At 39.3% G+C, this 14636-nt stretch overlaps 1 protein-coding gene and 1 pseudogene across 1 annotated transcript in view; one reads left to right on the top strand and one right to left on the bottom strand.

Annotated features, from left to right (window-relative positions):
• The window catches only part of EIF2B3 (eukaryotic translation initiation factor 2B subunit gamma), a 157849-nt gene that overhangs the window by 96627 nt on the left and 46586 nt on the right, over nucleotides 1-14636 (top strand). The window contains exon 6 of the mRNA XM_007164563.3: nucleotides 12393-12482. Coding sequence (XP_007164625.1) covers nucleotides 12393-12482 — 90 coding nt within the window. The remainder of the gene's footprint in view (nucleotides 1-12392; nucleotides 12483-14636) is intronic.
• LOC114236462 (40S ribosomal protein S29-like) lies at nucleotides 5190-5369 on the bottom strand (annotated as a pseudogene).

The raw sequence follows: 14636 nt of genomic DNA, 5'->3' as shown, positions 1-14636 counted from the left end.
ATTTTTGGCTGCATTGGGTCTTCGTTGCGGTGTGCGGGCTTCTCATTGCGGTGGCTTCTCTTATTGCGGAGCATGGGCTCTAGGCGCGTGGGCTTCAGTAGTTGTGGCACTCGGACTCAGTAGTTGGGGCACGCAGGCTCAGTAGTTGTGGTGCACAGGCTTAGTTCCTCCGCGGCATGTGGCATCTTCCCGGACCAGGGCTCGAACCCATGTGCCCTACATTGGCAGGTGGATTCTTGACCACTGCACCACCAGGGAAGTCCAAGTGATTTGTTTTTGACGTGGACTAAAATCATTTCTGTTTGTTTTTCTCTCGGTACAATGAGGAACAGCACTTAGAACTCTTAAGAACTCTTCCAGCTCTGGCAGTCTCTGCTGCTTTGAGTCCAGGGCTTCCACTTCAGTACAACTGCTTTTCTTGGAGAGGGTCTGAGCACCATAGCTCACTCTGCTGCATAGGCAGACCTTTGGTTTGGTAACTCCATATGCACTCCTAACGATCAACAATCTGTCATTCCTGCGACCTACGGTGCCAACAAGATCAGGCATTTGGGGTGGTATGGCAGGTGCCTTCCTATAAACAGCTACCAGGTAGTTATGTAATAGGTGCTTACTCCAAAATCTGTCTCATTAGAATTATAGATAACTAGTAAGTAGCCATGCTTCATAGATCACTCTCTTTCCTCTACTTATGAACAACCTTGGTTGTTTCAAGCACACCTTGGTCTCTAGTTTCTTTTAAATTGTAATGATTAGGCAGTAGGGAATTAGCTCTGGCTCTTCTAGTGGGAGAGAAGATGCTTCTTTGTTGGAACATGTTTAAGATTGCCAAACAAAATAGAAGGTGATTGTCTGAAGGTCTTCAAAGAGAGAAGTTGTTTATGTTGTTGCATTGAACACTTCAAGATGGCTAAGTTGTCATAGGAGGCTTTTATCCTCTTTGGAATTGTTGCTTCTGGTTCTTATGAGTCATTGTTTCAAGTTTCAGATCTCCTGGCATCTGAATTCAGGAGGCATCCATGACATTTCCTTCACCTGTCAACATTTATATTTATGCAAAGAGAAGCGTATGTTAGAGTTAAGTTTCTTCTGTATTTTGAGTTTTTGTCCAGTTGAATTTTTGTCATTCTGTTCCCATTCCTTGCTATTCTCCTGTCCCCAAATTTGGACTCGGTTTGGTTTGGAAAAAGTCATTCTGTATAGCTGTATAAACTATTAGGACATACTCAGTTTAGGTTAGTGGAGGCTTTCTTTCTTCACTAGGTTGTTGTGGACTGTCTCAGCATATATGCCAGTTCTCCCACTAGGCTAGAAATCATTGCAGTCCCATTCATAGCAGTGCTGGAAGTCTAATAGTGTGTCCACATGGAGTGTCCAGATGAATTTCGCTTTTTAAACATGCAGTTACCATAATCTGTTTCTTTACCTATCTGCCTTTTTCTACTCATTCTTCTAGGTAATGAGCGTTGTACTATGAGCATGTCAGGGAATAGAACTCCCAGTTGGCCTTTGCTATAACTTATGCAATGAACAGGATAAAAACAACTCAGTTTCTCCTGCACACATGATGATTCTGGGGAGGGAGTTTTGTCTCTATTCTATAGATTTGAAGGAAATGAGCATCTGAATCCCTTAAGATCTTTGGGGTTGGGCGTGGGGGTTATAGATCTTATTATTAACTAAAGGAACTCAGACCTCTTTTTAGAGTTATTAAGAGATATGGGCATTTAAATTCTTAAGTTTATTCTGCTAGGGAGAAAACTGGTATGATTTTTTTTAAAATTTATTTATTATTTATTTTTTTGGCTGTGTTGGGTCTTCGTTTCTGTGCGAGGGCTTTCTCTAGTTGTGGCAAGCGGGGGCCACTCTTCATCGCGGTGCGCGGGCCTCTCACTATCGCGGCCTCTCTTGTTGCGGAGCACAGGCTCCAGACGCGCAGGCTCAGTAGTTGTGGCTCACAGGCCTAGTTGCTCCGCAGCATGTGGGATCTTCCCAGAGCAGGGCTCGAACCCGTGTCCCCTGCATTGGCAGGCAGATTCTCAACCACTGCGCCACCAGGGAAGCCCAACTGGTATGATTTTAACCATAGTAATTACTTGGTTTTGGGGGTTTGGGTGGGGTTTTTTTCAGTGTTTATCTTCTCTTTCATGGATATATTTCTTTCTTTCTGGGCTGCCTTTCTGAACTGCTTTTTTGTTCCCTAGCTCTGTAATTTTACATTGTTTTGTTTTGTACAATGTGGGTGGTACACATAGCTCTGTGTTCAGTTTTCTTTGAGTTAAAGCAAAGCTCTCAGAAAAATCTTGAGTCTTCAGTCCTGCATAATCCTGAAGACTAGTGTCCATGTGGCAGTCTTTCTTCCAGCTTCTCTGGAGATCTTAAACCTTTGTCCCTCACACACAGTACTTCGAGTTGTTAATATGAGGAGAAAATTTGGGTAAGTAAATATTGAAAGGAAACACGGGTACAGCTTGGTCTTTGAACTCCTTGACATTTAAAAGTAATTTGCCCAAAACAGGCAGCTGCTTCTTTGATAGCATTTCTTAACATCTGCTTAGAAACTTGGAAGCAGAATGATAAAGAGTTCCTCTAGGCTTGTCTTAGGTCAACACTTAGAACCCCATTCCTTAGCAGATTCCTTCTTGAATGGTTCTAGTGGTTGATGAACTCCTAAATAGGGTATTCAGCAAGGGAACAAGTACAAAAGCAGGGATTTTTTTTTAATTACAGCCAGGCATTCTACCTTTCTTGCCTTGGATTTAGATGTGAGACTGGAGCAGGGCTTCATCTATATAGAACTCCTAGGATTATATACGGAGAAAAGAAAGAAGTTGCTTGAGAGACCTTATGAGGTAATAGAAAAGCCTTAGAGTCCAAATACCTACATTTCAATCCCAGTTCTACTACTGTCTACCTCTGTGACCTAGGAAACTTACTTAACCTCTCTGAGTCTATGTTTTCCTAATCTGTAAAATGAAGACGGAGATGTTGTGAAGATGTGAAAGCACATTGCAAAATGCCTGGCACATAAAAACTATTCAGCAGATGCTGGTTCCAGTCCTTCCTTCCCTTAAGTAACTGGAATCAATTAGAGTATTGGGTTAAAGTTCACACATAGGGAATTCCCTGATGGTCCAGTGGTTAGGACTCGCCACTTTCACTGCAGGGACCTGGGTTCGATCCCTTGTTGGGGAACTGAGATCCTGCAAGCTGCATGGCGCAGCCAAAAAAAAAAAAAGCTCACACATAGCAATATACTGAGAACAGATGTGAGTTGAGAGCATAGGAGAGTCCTGGGTTAATCAGTGTGCTATAGTCTAAGCCACAAGGATCATGTGCTATACATCTTGACTGACTCAAGAAGAAGTAGAAAACCTGAGTAGACCTAGAGCAATTAATGAAATCAACTTAGTAATTTAAAATCTTTCAACAAAGAAACGTCTTTGAGGCTTCAAAATGTAAGGATGGCTTCTTTAGTGAATTCTATCAGACATTTAAAAAAGAAATAATACCAATCCTTCACAAAGTCTTCCAGAAAATGAAAGAAGAAGGAATACTTCCCAACTTATTCTATGAGACCAGTATAACTCTTTGATACCAAAGCTAGGTAAAGAAAACACAAGACCAATATCCTTTATGAATATAGGTGAAAAAATTTTCAACAAAATATTAGCAAAATGAATCCAGCAACCATGCCTAAGTGAGATTTATCCTAAGGGTGCAAGATTGGTTTAATATCTGAAAAACAATTAATATACTATGTTAATAGAATAAAAGATTAAAAACTACATGATTATCTCAATAGACACAGAAAAAAACATTTTTAAAAATGCACCACCCGGGCTTCCCTGGTGGCGCAGTGGTTAAGAATCCGCCTGCCAATGCAGGGGACACGGGTTCGAGCCCTGGTCCGGGAAGATCCCACATGCCGCAGAGCAGCTAAGCCCATGCGCCACAACTACTGAGCCTGCGCTCTACAGCCTTTGAGCCACAGCTACTGAAGCCCGTGTGCTTAGAGCCCGTGCTCTGCAACAAGAGAAGCCACCGCAATGAGAAGCCTGCACACCGAATGAAGAGTAGACCCCGCTCACTGCAACAAGAGAAAGCCCGTGCACAGCAACAAAGGCCCAATGCAGCCAAAAATAAATAAATAAATAAATTTATTAAAAAAAATGCACCACCCATTCATGATAAAACCTTTCAACAAGGCTTCCCTGTTGGCACAGTGGTTAAGAATCCGCCTGCCAAAAAAAAAAAAAAAAAAGAATCCGCCTGCCAGCGCAGGGGACATGGGTTCGAGCCCTGGTCTGGGAAGATCCCACATGCCATGGAGCAACTAAGCCCATGAGCCACAACTACTGAGCCCACATACCACAACTACTGAACCCCACGCACCTAGAGCCGGTGCTCTGCAACAAGAGAAGCCACTGCAATGAGAAGCCCACGCACCGCAACAAAGAGTAGCCCCCGCTTGCCACAACTAGAGAAAGCCTGCGCGTAGCAATGAAGACCCAATGCAGCCAAAAATAAAATAAATTAGAAGGAAAAAAAAACTTTCAACAAACTAGGAATTGAAGGGAACTGCCTCAGCTTGATAAAGGGTATCTACAAAAAACTTACAGAATACAAAAAACTTAAATAATGTCATATTTAATAGTGAAAGACTGAATGTTTTCCCCTAAGATGGGAACAAAGCAAGAATGGCCTCTCTGGCTTTTTCTATTTAACATTATAGCCAGTTCATTCAGGCAAGAAAAAGACATAAATGGCATTCAGATTGGAAAGGAAGAAGTACAACTACCTTTATCTGTAGACAGCATGATCCTATATGTAGAAAATCTTAAGGAATCCACAGAACTACTGGCATTAATAAGAGTTCAGCAAGGTTGTAGGATACAAGATCAATGTACAAAAGTCAATTATATTCCTGTATACTGTCAATGGACAATAAAAATGAAATTATAAGAAAACAACTCCATTTATAATAGCATCAAAATGAATAAAGTACTTAGGAATAAATTTAATAGAAGATCAAGACATAATACTGAAAATTACAAAACCATGCTGAGAGAAATAAAGTTTGTGGGTTTTTTTTTTTTGAAGTTTAAATATTTTATTTTACATACAAAGAGCTAGCATTGTTTCTGCATAAGGTAGATGTCCTGGATGACCCATTCAAGGAAGTTCACTTAGTCCAACTTAATGAAGCTGATGTCCTTCATGTACTAAAGGAAACGCTGGCGGCACATATTGAGGCCATATTTCTGGATTGTACTGTGCCGATTTGAGCAGATGCGGCAAGAGCGAGAACCCTGGCCGAATTTTTTTGGATGGCTCCAGTAGAGCTGCTGGTGAACCATCTTGCTTTCTTGGCTGCAATGAGGCAAAAGGCAAGAGAAATAAAGTTTAAGTATATGAAAACACATTCCAGTGTTTCTGGATTGGAAGACTCAATATTGGGGGTTTTTTCTTTTAAGGTTAATATTTTTATTTTTTATTTTTTTATTGACGTATAGTTAATTTTAGTTTCAGGTGTACAGCACAGTAATTCAGTTATATATATGTAGTATAGTTCCCTGTGCTGTACAGTAGGTCCTTATTGGTTATCTATTTTATGTATAGCAGTGTATATATGTTAATCCCAACTCAATATTGTTAAGATGGCATTTCTCCCCAACTGATCTTTAGATTCAACACAAACCCGTCAGAATCCCAGTAAAGTTTTTGTAGAAATTGACAAGTTGATCCTAAATGTTATGTGCAAATTTGGAGGACCCAGAATAACTAAAACACTTTTGAAAAAGAACAAAAAAGTTGAAGAACTCATACTTCTCCAATTCATAACTTGCTATAAAGCTATAGTAATCAAGACAGTATGGTACTGGCATAAGGATAGACATATAGAGCAGTGGGACAGAATTGAGAGTGCAAAAATATACCCTTACATTTATGGTCAATTGAATTTCACCAGAAAAGTCAAAACAACTTAATGAGCAAAGGATAGTATTTTACACAGATGGTGCTGGGACAATTTGATATTCACATGCAAAAAAATTAATTTAGACCCTAACCTCTCTCCATACACAAAAATGAAAATGGATTACAGACCTAATGTAAGAGCTAAAACTGTAAAAGTTTTAGAAAAAAATCTTTGTGAAATTGGGTTAGGGAAAGAATTCTTAGTTAAAACACCAATAACATAATTCATAAAAGAAGGATTGATAAATTTTATATCCTCAAAATTAAAGTCACCATTCATACCTCAAAAGATACCATTAAGAAAATAAAAACATAAGGACTTTTAGAATTCAAGGAGATGATAAACAACCCAATTTCAAAATAGGCAAAAGATTTTAATGGACACTTCACCAAAGAAAATATACAAATGGCTAATAAGAATATAAAAAGATTCTCAATATTGTTAGTCACTAAAGAAATGTAGATTTAAACAACGAGATGCTATTTCACACCCACTAGAATGGCTGTAATAATTTTTTTTAATATTTATTTATTTATTTTGGCTGCGCTGGGTCTTAGTTGCAGCACACAGATCTTCATTGAGGCATGTGGGATCTTTTAGTTGTGGCATGCAGACTCTTAGTTGCGGCACATATGCAGATCTAGTTCCCCAACCAGGGATCGAACCTGGGCCCCCTGCACTGGGAGTGTGGAGTCTTACCCACTGGATCACCAGGGAAGTCCCTATAATAAGTTTTTAAAAAACAGGAAAGGCAAATCTATAGAGATAGGAGGCAGATTAGTGATTGTCTGAAACTGAGGGTGAGAGGGGATTTATTGGTTGCAAACAGTCATGTGAGATTTTATTTAGGTGATAGAAATGTTCTATAACTGGATTGTGGTGATAGTTGTACAGCTCTGTAAATTTTCTAAAACTCGTTCAGTTGTACACCTAAAACAGGTGAATTGGGCTTCCCTGGTGGTGCAGTGGTTGAGAATCTGCCTGCCAATGCAGGGGACACGGGTTCAAGCCCTGGTCTGGGAGGATCCGACATGCCGCGGAGTGACTAGGCCCGTGAGCCACAATTGCTGAGCCTGCGTGTCTGGAGCCTGTGCTCCTTAACAAGAGAGGCCGCGGTGGCGAGAGGCCCGCGCACCGCGATGAAGAGTGGCCCCCACTTGCCGCAACTGGAGAAAGCCCTCACACAGAAACGAAGACCCAACACAGCCATAAATAAATTAATTAATTAATTAATTTTTTAAAAAAAGGTGAATTTTATGGTATATAAATTATACATCAATAAAGCTGTTAAAAAAAGACACTCCAACAAAGCAACCAGCCAAATTTAGAACATGGAGTATTCTACAAGACAGGTGATCCGCCCTCTCTAATCATATGGCTTGTCAGCGGAATAAGGAAGGGGAACTTTTTTTTTTTTTTTTTTTTTGGCTGCATTGGGTCTTAGTTGCTACACGCGGGCTTTCTCTAGTTGCGGTGAGCAGGGGCTACTCTTTGTTGTGGTGCACGGGCTTCTCATTGTGGTGGCTTCTCTTGTTGCGGAGCACAGGCTCTAGGCAAGCAGGCTCTAGAGCACAGGGTCAGTAGTTGTGGCTCACAGACTTAGTTGCTCCGTGGCATGTGGGATCTTCTCGGACCAGGGCTCCAACCCATGTCCTCTGCATTGGCAGACGGATTCTTAACCATTGTGCCACTAGGGAAGTCCCAGGAAGGGGAACTTTTTAAAAATGAAATTGCCAAATACATTGTGAGGCTTTGATTGAATCCTGATTCAGACAGACTAACTGTGAAAAGACAAATTTGAATTTGGATTGGATATTAGATGACATTATGAAGTCGTTGATCATTTTATTAGGTGTAATAATGACGTAGTGATTATATTTCAAAGTCCTTATCAGTTGGCAATGCATACTACACATACTGGAATATTCACAGTAAAATGACATTATGTCTGGAATATGCTTTAAAATACTATATTAGTTTGCTATAACAAAGCTCCATAAGCTGGGTGGCCTAGAACAACGGAAGTTTATTGTCTTAACAGTTCTTGAGGCTAGAAATCTGAAATCAATGTATTGGCAGGGTTGGTTCCTTCTGAGGTCTATGAGGGAGAATCTGTTCCACCCATCTCTCCTAGCTTCTGGTAACCTCAGGCATCCTTGGCTTATAGATAGCATTCTCCTCGTGTCTTTATATTGTCTTCCCTCTAAGCATGTCTGTCTCTGTGTTCAGATTTCCCCTTTATAAGGGTACTAGTCATACTGCATTAGGGGCCCTCTAATGACCTAACCTTAACTTGATCATCTACAGACGTCATATTTCCAAATAAGGTCATATTCACAGGTACTATGGGTTAGGACTTCAGCATCTTTTGGGGGGACACAATTTAACCCATAATAAATACTACAGCAAAAAATTTTAAAAGATTAGAAAACGTTGATAATTGTTGAAACTACTTGGTGCGCACATGGGAATTTATTATGTTTTTCTCTTATTTTGTGTATGTTTGAAATTTTCCATGATAAAAATTTAAGAAATGTGTGTGTGAAAGCAGAGACTTAAATTGATATTTGTACACTCATGTTCATAGCAGCATTATTCACAATAACCAAAAAGTGGAAGCAACTCAAGTATCCATAGACAGATGAATCGATAAAGAAAATGTGGTACATACATACAATGAAATATTATCCAGAGTTCAAAAGGAAGGAAATTTTGACACATGCTCCAATATAGATAAATTGTAAAGACGTTATGCTAAGTGAAATAAGCCAGTCACAAGAAGGACAAACAAATATTGTATGCTTCTTCTTATATGAGATTCCTAGAGTAGTCAGAATCATAAAGACATAAAGTAGAATGGTGGTTGCAAGGGGCTAGGAGGAAGAAGGGAATGGGGAGTTAGTGTTTAATGGATACAGAATTTCAACTGGGGAAGATGAGAAAGTGCTGGAGATGGATGTTGGTGACAGTTGCACTACAATGTGAATGTAGTTAATGCCACAGAACTATACACTTGAAAATGGTTAAAATAGTAAATTATACAGACCAGCTAAGGACTTTTATGAAGATACTTTAAAAGCCATTGATCTTTGCAGTTAAACAGTAAATGCTTATCCTTGCATCGTTCCCAATATTTATTTCATGTATACATTCCTCATTTATTCTAAAATAATATTATTAATAATTGTCATAATTAATACCTATTGGTTTTGTTCCTTGCTTTAAAAATTGGTATTCCTGTTCTTAAGATCATAAAACGATGCTTGGGGCTTCCCTGGTGGCGCAATGGTTGAGAGTCTGCCTGCCGATGCAGGGGACACGGGTTCGAGCCCTGGTCTGGGAAGATCCCACATGCCGCGGAGCAACTAGGCCCGTGAGCCACAACTACTGAGCCTGCGCGTCTGGAGCCTGTGCTCCGCAACAAGAGAGGCCGCGATAGTGAGAGGCCCGCGCACCGCGATGAAGAGTGGCCCCCGCTTGCCGCAACTGGAGAAAGCCCTCGCACAGAAACGAAGACCCAACACAGCCAAAAATAAATAAATAAATAAATAAATTAAAAAAAAAAAAAAAAAAAAGATGCTTGATTTCCCTTAAATTTTAAACATTACAAATTAAAATTCTAAAATATACAACTTACTATTTTAAAAATAGGTCTATAAAAATCATCCTAATGGCTTATATTGTCCTAGGTTTTCTAGACTTTTAAATTTTTGTCCATTATTTGTTCTGCTTTTCTAAGATCTTTTCTTCTCCACTCTCCTTTTCTTTTTTTATAATAGACCTTTTTAAAAGCATTTTTAAAATTCCTTTTATGTTAGATGAAGAGAAGAAAAAGCTTCTTAGGGAGTTTTCAAAGATCCTATAGACTTTGAAGATTAAAAATTTTATACCATTCCTCTGGGTTTTCATCACTGAAAGGATTCCCACAAATTTTTCATATATATATATTATTTTTATTGTAATAAGCTTTTTCTATGGTTGGCAACTTGTTTTAAATTATTTTTTTAAACATAAAATTTTAACTATTTCTAAATGTCTTATCATTTCCATTTACTGATTTCTTACTTTATTTTATACAAATCCAAAACATCTTCCTGGCCCAGAGCAATCAACCAGTTACCCGGATCTTGCCGGTGCCTCTTTGAGGTTTTTTTGGTATTGTTTATTTTGTTTTCTTTTAAAATATCAATTCTTATTTCTAATACCATTTAAAAACAATTAAATGGGGGCTTCACTGGTGGTGCAGTGGTTAAGAATCTGCCTGCCAATGCAGGGGACACGAGTTCAAGCCCTGTTCCAGGAAGATCCCACATGCCTCGGAGCAACTAAGCCCGTGTGCCACAACTACTGAGCCCACATGCCACAACTACTGAAGCCCGCACGCCTAGAGCCCATGCTCCACAACAAGAGAAGGCAACACAATGAGAAGCTCATGCACTGCAACAAAGAGTAGCCCCTGCTCGCTGCAACCAGAGAAGAGCCCGCGCGTAGCAACAAAGACCCAACACAGCCAAAAATAAAATAAATAAAATTTATTAAAAAAAAAAATTAAATGGGAAAAAATAAAATAAGGAACCAACCTTTTTGGCAACTTAAATGGCATTGATCTCCCGGTCCCAAGATTCACGTTCAATACAAATTTAATGCGAAAGAAAAAAAATCTCTGAATTGCCTGTCTCTGTTCCTTCATTGTATTCCAGATTTGTAGCTAAATCTCTAGCCTTGATTATACCAGCTAAATTTTTGGAAATTTTTTTTAATGCAAGAACTTTCTGGTTTTACCTACTTTATGTGATGAGAGTAAAAAGCTGAAAAAAAGTTTATAAACTGTAAAATGCTGTATGAATGTTAGTGCCATATGAGCTAGGGACTGGTAACAGTTTAGAAGATGATTACTCAAACTTTTAAGTTATTCCTTTCCCGGGTATATGATACAAGTTGACTTCAGCTATAAATATGAGAGTAATATATCTACTTCATGAGGTAGTTGCAAGGACGAAATAATTTAAGTAGAGTATGTTGAATGATTCAAGGAATTTGTAAACCAAGGAACTGAACAGGAGAGTTCAACTTTCCAGATTGGTTAGATCAAGGGATAGAATTAACAGGGTGTGAACTTCAGATGAAACCCGGGCACCACAAGGCAAGTAGCCACATTCACATTTGCAAAATTCTATTTCCTGAAGAATTTCTTAGAACTCAAGACTCTCAGGAAGTTAGAATTGGGATATATCTTCTACTTTCTTCTTCATCCTCATTGTATACATTAATTGGCTTAGTGGGATTGTGTAGGTTATGGGTGTGAGATCTGAAATCTGACTCTTCTCTTGCTCTTTTGGAAGCATTTTGTTCCCCCTTCTTCCAAAAGAGTGGAAGCCCAGGGTGGTGTACCTTAATCTATTTGATAAATTACTTCTAGGGTATCTAGATCCCATGAGAATAATTTTCCTTAAGACTATAAGCCAGTCAAAGCAGAGTAACACAGAGTAGAAGAAGGATGACAACCAGGCAGCTATGATTGGAATTGCCATTTTTCCACCCTACTCCTCCCCTCCTCTCCTTCAGCTATCTTTTATTTATTTTATTAAATAAAATGACCTTGAACATTATATTATAAGCATGACATTTCTTAAGGCTGAAACCAAAGATGGCAGACTAAATAGCAACTAGGCAGATGCCTTAATTTGACCTAATTTATTCATGTCTTTGTCTATTCAACAACTATCTATTAAATATTTATTCTGTGTGAGGTACAATGCTAAATGCTAAGACTATAAAAATAAATCTCTGCCCTCAGGGAACTTTTATTAGTCTAGTGGGAAAGAGCATAAGTAAGTAAGCTGTTACTTTACTGTATGGTAAGTTATCTAGTAGAGATGGGCACCAAGTGTTGTGGGAACACAAATTTGGGTTGTCAGGGAAGGTTTTCTAGAGGGAGTATACCTGAGGAGAGCCCTAATGAATAATTAAGAGTAGGAACTTAGAAAGTATTCATAGAATTTTACTTCATCTTCTATGAACATGGAGTAATACATGCCAAATACTAGAGGAAAGTGTGGCTCAAGTATGGCCTGCAGGAAGTGGGGCAGTTGGAGTAGAAGCAGGAAAATGTCAGTTACAAGAATTGTGGGTAGGAATTTGTAGTAAAATAGAAGAATGACTTGTCAATGATTTGATGGCTCACCAATTTTCAATGTCTTTGGAAGCCTGAAGACCTCATAAACTGTGAGATAGGGCTTATATAAAGAGAAGACCTTTTCTGTGGTAGGATCAGAGCCGATATCCACCTTCTTGGTCTTCCCAGAGTTGGGTGTAGGCAGCATGGCTCTCACCCTTATAAGTTTTCTAATGCCTACTACCTAATAATAGGGTAGAACTCATGTGACCCTTTCCTCTCTTATTCTTTTCGCAGGCACCCTAGAATACGTTTCCACACAGGCCTTGTGGACGCCCATCTCTACTGCTTGAAAAAATACGTTGTGGACTTCCTAATGGAAAATAAGTAAGAAGGAGGGGGGTAGAGTCAAACCCACAGCACTTAAGCTACCCTGTGACTTAATTAACAGTTTTAAACCTTGACAATAACCAGTTATATAAATAACACAGTTTGTTATAGAAATGAATTCATGTTACAGCATACTGTTATTTCGTCTGTACCAGAGTCTCCTGCTTGTATTTTGGGGACCTGTGCTATGATAAACCAGTAATTTATTTGTATAAAACTAATAGTAACTTACAAAGCATCTTTCTGCAGTTTCAGGCTCTTCTTCCTTCCTTCTGCAAGGGTGAGCTCCTCAGCTCTGGTGTTATTTGTCTCCAAGCAGATGTCCTTTCCCTAGGCAATTATCCTATAGATGGGCCCTCTTAGCAAAGGGCCAGACACTTATACCCAAGAGGAGGAAAGAAAGAAGAGCAAGTTTTCCTCCAATTTTGGAAAAGTCCTTCACATCGATTAAAGTTTCATGAATGCAGAGAAACAAAATTTGGTGCTTTCCCTGATTTTGCTTTGATAACAGAACTGTGGGCCTTAAATACTTCCCAGAGACTGTGTCTGGCAGATCATAGGACGTGGATTTCCAGAGAGAAAACTTCCTTTTGTGGTTGATCTCAAGGATTTTTGATAGGAAATGCAACTAGAGTCCTCAGAGGAAGAGGAAGGAAAAGATGTAATAACTGCATGGTTAAGAAGAGGAGCAGCTAGTCTTCCTTGATGGCTGCTGGATAAGTTTCTGCCTTGAATAGTACTGGTAGACTGGAAAGCAATCAGGCTGGTACCACAGCAGCAAGTTCCCTCAGACCAGCTGGGGAAGGGAGTCTGAGAACCAGAGTTTAAGTGCTAAGCATGCACTTAAACTCAGGAATATTAAGGGGATATATACAGGAATATTAAGGGGAAGAGGAATTGTTCCTCCATGCCCAGTATAATATTTCTTGCAGCATCCTAACCCTCACCTGCCTACAACACCTGCTCAACCACTACAGAAAGGCCCATGTAGAGCCAATGGTGAAACAAATCATCTGGACTCCTGGAAAGTTTTCCCAGGGGTTATTGTTTCTCTATTTTTTCTCACCAGGACAGTATTGCCCTGCTCCCCTCTGATTAAGTATTCTGTTTTTTCATTCAATCAACATATATTTATTAAGCACCTGTAACGAAGCAGGCATTGTGCTAGATCAACTGTGGGATCCATGGTGAATAAGCAGACATGGGCCCTGCCCTCATGGAACTTACAGCCTTAGCTCCACAGTGGATTGTAGCGACTTTGCTTTTTAAATAGCAAGGAAACTTGCTACCAAGATTAGAGTGATCCAGGACCCATTTTCCACATACCAGTCTAGGCTATCCATATTATAAAAATGAAGTTAACTCTTTGCCATTAAAGGTTTATTATTTATTTATTTATTTATTTATTTATTTATTTATTTATTTTGTATTTATTTGGTTGCTCTGGGTCTTAGTTTCAGCTCGCGGGCTCCTTAGTTGCAGCTCACCCACTCCTTAGTTGTGGCAGGCGGGCTCCTTAGTTGTGGCATGTGAACTCTTAGTTGCAGCATGCATGTGGAATCTAGTTCCCTGACCAGGGATGGAACCCAGGCCCCCTGCATTGGGAGCGCAGAGTCTTAACCACTGCGCCACCAGGGAAGTCCCTAAAGGGTTTATTTTTTATGCCCAAATGAAAATGAAATCCTGTGAAATAGGTCCTACCCTTGACATGCTGAGAGGGGATACAATAGTGGTAGAGATCATGATTTTTAAAAAAATTTTTTTCCTATGGAAAATTTCACACAGATACAAAAATAGAGAAAGTGATGTAATGAACTCCCGTGTATCCATCACACAGCTTCAATAGTCACCAATTCATGGCCAATCTTTTTTTATATTTGCTACCACCAGTCTTGCTAGTGTCACACCAGATTTATTTTAAAGCAAGTCATCATGATATAATTTCATCTATAATTATTTCAGTTGTAATTATCTATAAATATTTCAGTATATATCCCTAAAACATAAACAAATACCTCAGTATTACTATCACACTTCAAAAAATCTAACAATACTTCCTTAACACTACCAAATGGGATTGTAGCTTTTGGTGTCTGGACATGCAGACAGTTTTGCAACAAAGCTAGCCTCATCCTGGCTGCTGTAGCTCAT

Source organism: Balaenoptera acutorostrata, chromosome 1 (assembly GCF_949987535.1).
Source record: "Balaenoptera acutorostrata chromosome 1, mBalAcu1.1, whole genome shotgun sequence".
Taxonomy (NCBI): domain Eukaryota; kingdom Metazoa; phylum Chordata; class Mammalia; order Artiodactyla; family Balaenopteridae; genus Balaenoptera; species Balaenoptera acutorostrata.
The sequence above is the reverse complement of the archived record's forward strand: the minus strand, read 5'-3'. Positions and strand labels throughout refer to the sequence as shown.